The sequence below is a fragment of the Stegastes partitus genome, unplaced genomic scaffold (genome assembly GCF_000690725.1).
Source record: "Stegastes partitus isolate 25-593 unplaced genomic scaffold, Stegastes_partitus-1.0.2 Scaffold352, whole genome shotgun sequence".
NCBI classification, from domain to species: domain Eukaryota; kingdom Metazoa; phylum Chordata; class Actinopteri; family Pomacentridae; genus Stegastes; species Stegastes partitus.
The window spans coordinates 311,989-316,903 of NW_007578083.1; the positions used below are offsets into that span (position 1 = coordinate 311,989).

The 4,915-nt window shown below is 45.7% G+C and overlaps 1 protein-coding gene across 1 annotated transcript in view; it reads left to right on the forward strand.

Annotated features, from left to right (window-relative positions):
• Positions 1–4,915, forward strand: part of LOC103359077 (growth arrest-specific protein 8-like) — a 6,972-nt gene that overhangs the window by 670 nt on the left and 1,387 nt on the right. Inside the window, exons 2-9 of the mRNA XM_008284274.1 lie at positions 1,196–1,276; positions 1,620–1,817; positions 2,094–2,300; positions 2,382–2,436; positions 2,831–3,036; positions 3,172–3,327; positions 4,438–4,524; positions 4,610–4,819. Coding sequence (XP_008282496.1) covers positions 1,196–1,276; positions 1,620–1,817; positions 2,094–2,300; positions 2,382–2,436; positions 2,831–3,036; positions 3,172–3,327; positions 4,438–4,524; positions 4,610–4,819 — 1,200 coding nt within the window. The remainder of the gene's footprint in view (positions 1–1,195; positions 1,277–1,619; positions 1,818–2,093; positions 2,301–2,381; positions 2,437–2,830; positions 3,037–3,171; positions 3,328–4,437; positions 4,525–4,609; positions 4,820–4,915) is intronic.

Consider the following 4,915-nt stretch of genomic DNA (forward strand, 5'->3'; position numbering starts at 1 on the left):
TTTTTTTGCGAGCTTTTGGAGTCCGCCTCTAGGGAGCCGTTGAGCCATGGCTCCATTGTTTTACACTCGTGAACAGCTGTTGGCGCTGAGTCAGGCCAAGACGCCCATAGATATGTATAATAAAGCCTTTATTATATACATCTATGCCGCCACCGTCGTGGGAGAGACCGGACATCCGCAGTGAGTTCCGCAGGAGGAAGAGGGGATGCAGGGCAGGAGTGAAGTTTCGGGAGGAGAGGGGAAACGTGAGGTCTCTCCCTAACGGATGAAAGAACCAACAGCTAACAGCGCTGAGCCGGCTGCAGTGGGAGCATCGGGAGTGCAGCCTCATGTTGTTCACCGAGTCATGGCTGAACGAACTCACTCCGGACTCGCTCGTAACTTTGGACGGATTTCACCTTGAGGGAGAGTGGTGAGAAGAAAGGCTGGGGACTGGCCTTGTATGTGAATGAGAGGTGGTGTAATGCTGGGCACGTTAGCGTGAAAGAACGGCGCTGCACAAAGGATGTTGAACTGCTGGCGGTTGGTTTGCGGCCGTTTTACCTGCCGAGGGACTTGCTGGTGCAGCCTGTGACCTCGTCCATAGTTCAGTGTCCCAGCTGTAAACTTGACACCCCCAGTCTCTGATCGTCATCTCAGGAGACTTTAATCACACATCGCTCTCTCCCCACATTCAGCCAGTCTGTGGACTGCCCAACCGGAGACGGTGCTGCTGTGTGGATGCATATTACTTAATTATTATTTTTCTTGTACTTTCTTTCTATAATTTTGGATGCTGCTGTGGTGTGTAAATTTCTCCCAATGGGGGATCAATAAAATTATACTATTCTACTGTATTCTAGAGTGAAGTTAGCATGTTAGCTTAGCAACCGCCAGGTAGCCGGGTCAGCTTCTGATTGGACACTTGCGGGAAACTTAACTTTGCGCTCAGATTCTCGGTTTGTTCCACATTTACATGAATTCAGACTATGTTCGTTTACCTGAAGCCCCGGTGCCGAACCACTTTACCGTCCAGAACCTTTAGAGATGTTACTGCTTTTCCCTCATACAGATCTAAAAGCACTAAATACAAACCTGCACTAAACTGCTTGTACCGCTGTGGAGTGAGGTTAGCATGTTAGCTTAGCAACCGCCAGGTAGCCGGGTCTGCTGACCGAAAGCGGCTATAAGAATGTTGTTGTGATTTCTGTTCCAGCCGCGGAAGACTCAAAGCAAGAAGGCCGGGAAGGGGATGTCCTCCTCGGTGGTGGCGACGGAGGAGATGGCCAAAGATCAGGTCGGATGCTAACGGCTAACGTCAGAAGTCCGCTTCTGATTGGACACTTGAGGGAAACTTAACTTTCTGCTCAGATTCTCAGTTTGTTCCACATTTACATGAATTCAGACTATGTTCGTTTACCTGAAGCCTCGGTGCCGAACCACTTTACCGTCCAGAACCTTTAGAGATGTTACTGCTTTTCCCTCATGCGGATCTAAAAGCACTAAATACAAACCTGCACTAAACTGCAGGTGTAGTCTTGTACCGCTGTGGAGTGAGGTTAGCATGTTGGCTTAGCTGCAGGTGTATTCCCGTGGAATCCTGCTCTATGTTGCACCACAGCAGTGTGTCTGTCCTGCAGCTGATGGAAGACATCATTCGTCTCCGGGAGGAGCTGGACCGAGTGCGGGAGGAGAAGAGTTCCCTCCGGCGGGACCAGGACAAAATCCAGGTGCGGTGTGAGATCTCCAAAAGGGAACTAGAGGAGAAGGAGGCCAAGCTGAGGAACCGACGCAGGCAGAAGGAGGAGGCCAAGGAGCGCCACCGAGTGGAAATTGGAGTGAGCCGCACACACACAGTTCCTTACACATTTAACCCAATGGTAACCTTACTGTAATCAAAAACTGAAATTAATCTATACCAAGCCTAACTTTACCCTAATCCTAACCTAACTTTACCCTAATCCCATTTTAACTTTAACCTAAACCCAACCTTACTTCACCCTAATCCTAACCTAATTTTAACCTAATCCCAACCTAACTTTAACCTAACCCTAATCTAATTTTACCTGCTGGTAATTTTAACAGCTGGTTTATGGCTGTTTGTTGGTCTGCAGGTCTATGAGCAGAAGATGAAGCACGTTCTGTTGGAGCACCACAACAGGACCACTGAGCAGAAGGTGGAGGGTGTGGCCTCGTCCACGCTGGTCCAGAACCGGCACTGGGAGGCGGAGCTGGAGCTGCACAAAGATTTTCAGGGCCAGCAGGCAGAACTCAGGAAGAATAAGCTCCACGGAGAGATCTTCATCAAGGATCTGAAACTGGTGAGATGTTCTCCGAAAACCACTGTGACATTTCATTTCTCCACCTGAACACCGCAGACTCACACTCTTCGTTCTCCACAGAAACACCAGGTGGAGCTGATGGAGCTGAACAACGAGTGCAAACACAGGATCCGAGGTGAGAACCAGAGAACCTGTAAGAAAGCAGGCACAGGTGTGAGCTAGAGAACATTAACCAGGTGACAAATTACAGCTGATGCTCACATGAGTGATTAGATTGTAGATTACCTGAACACAGAACCTGAACAATCCTTATAAACTGTTTCTAAATGTTCCTTAAAACGTTCCTCACACAGGGTGTTCGTTAGTGTTCATTATAAATGTTTCTTACAGTCTGTTCCTTAATGTTCCTCATAAACGTTCCACACACACCCTGTTACTAAATGCTTCTTTTAATTTTCTATGTGAGTGTTCCCTATAAATGTCCCTCACACATCTGTTCCTGAACGTTCCTCATAAATGTTCCCCATAAACGCTCCTTACACATCTGTTGCTGAACGTTTCATCCTCAGAAATGGAGGTACAGTTCGAACAGCAGATGCACTCGCTGATCAAGGCAGAGGAGGAGCGGCGGCTGGTCGAGGTTGACAAGGTGGACGACCAGATGAAGAGTCGCGTTGCGGCTCTATTAGAGAAGCAGGACAGGGCTGTGCAGAGTATGGAGATGGGCCACGAAAGCAATCAAGAAGAAGCGCAGAAGGAGATGAAACGGAAGAAGGTGAGATGTTAGAAGGAACCAATCACAGCAACAGAACGTAGCTACAGTTCCTCAAATTCTCAGAGAGTAAAGCTGCTCAGGCTTATGCTCTCCGGATTCAGGTTGGGTTCTGTTTGTTGTGCTGGCGTTCTACAGGAGAAAATGGCTAAAGTGCAGAAGCGGCATGAGCAATTGTCAGAAGCTCAGCAGGAGAACCAACGTCTGAAGGAGGTTCTGCAGGAGGTGGAACACAAGAACCACGAACTGAAGAAACAGATACAGGAACACGACGAGGCCGTGGCCAGGTGGAAGGTAGGTTCTCCACAAGGGGCATCAGGTTCTGCTATCGAACACCACACTGGACATAGCGACATGCAGAATAAGGTCTGTACCGAACAGAACCATTCTCAGTCTCAGTCTCAGTGTCATTCTATTTATGCAGACTGAGACACAGAAAAGGTGTTCAGCGACAATGGAAGAACTATCAAATAAAAAATAATAAACATCTAATTACTAAAATGTCAGATTTTTTTTTTCTTTTGAACTTAAAAAAATAAAAAATAAAAATCACAAAATGGTCCTAAAATGTCTCCCAAAAAATGCTCATAAATGTCTAGATTTTTTTTTAAAGGTCAATTATCTGGAAAAAAAAATCAGAAAATAGCCCCACATATTTATTAAATGGCCTCAAAATGCCCAAAAAATATAAGTACAATTTTTCAAAGACATCATAAAAATATTTCAAACGAAAACATGTCTGAAAATATTAAAAACGGTTCAAAAACTGACTTAAATATCAGAAAAAAATCATTTAAAAAAAGCTGAAAAATGTTACAAAAATCTAAACGTGCAAAAATGTATCGAAACAGCAAAAATAATTAAATGTTTTCAAAAAAGTTACTCAAATGTCAGTTTCCCCCCAAAAAATCAAGTAACACCAAAATGTCTGAAAAGAAACTCCCAAAATATGCGCGCACACACTTATATATTAAACACGAAATTTAAAAACTGTAAAATGTCTGAAAACAAGGATATTTCCCCAATATTTAAATTAAAATGTGCAAAGAATATCTTTAAAAAATTTGTTTAATTATTTAAAAAAAAAATGATTTTAAAAATATCTTACCAGCTTCACCTGCATCTGACTAAAATGAAATGAAAAAAAGAAAAACAAATGCATGTTTGGTTCAGGCTGCAGCAAAAATCCCATCATCACTTTTGGATTTGTTTCAGTGAAGAAGAAATGCAGAAGTCACCATTCCTCGTGTTGCACAATCTGTCAAGATGATGTTTCTTTCATATTGTTCTGGTCTCTGTGCCTGATATCAGTTTTAACAGAGAATCAGCTGAACTCTGGACAGAACTGAGACACTCAGTTTAACCTCTGAACCTTCAAACTGTACTGCTGGTTCTGTGCGACAGGTGAGCCGGCCTCAGGTGAAGCTGATGGAAAAGGAGCTGCGAGATCTGAAGGTGGAGCACGTGTTGCTGCAGCAGGCCTGCGAGGAGGTCAGCTGCCTCTCCTACCTCAACCTGTCAGGGCTGGTCCACGAGCCGATGCTGTGTTCTGACGCTGGGTTCTGGTTTCGGGCAGGTGGAGCGGGAGCGGGACGAGCTGCAGACCCAGCAGACGCATGCGGTTCTGGACCTGCAGCAGCGCAGCGGGCTGAGGCAGATGCGGCTGCAGAGGAAGCTGGAGGAGATGACACAAACTCACCAGAAGAAGGAAGCTCAGCTCTGTGCTGCTCTGTCATTCTGCAGCACCGATCCACAGGCCAGAGCCAGCGCCACCAGCAGGCTGGAGGTACCGGTCCACACTGAGCCCCTTCTCAGCAGCCTGCAGCAGAGACACAAAACCACCATAAACTGACCAGAAAGACACACAACACAATGACAAAGA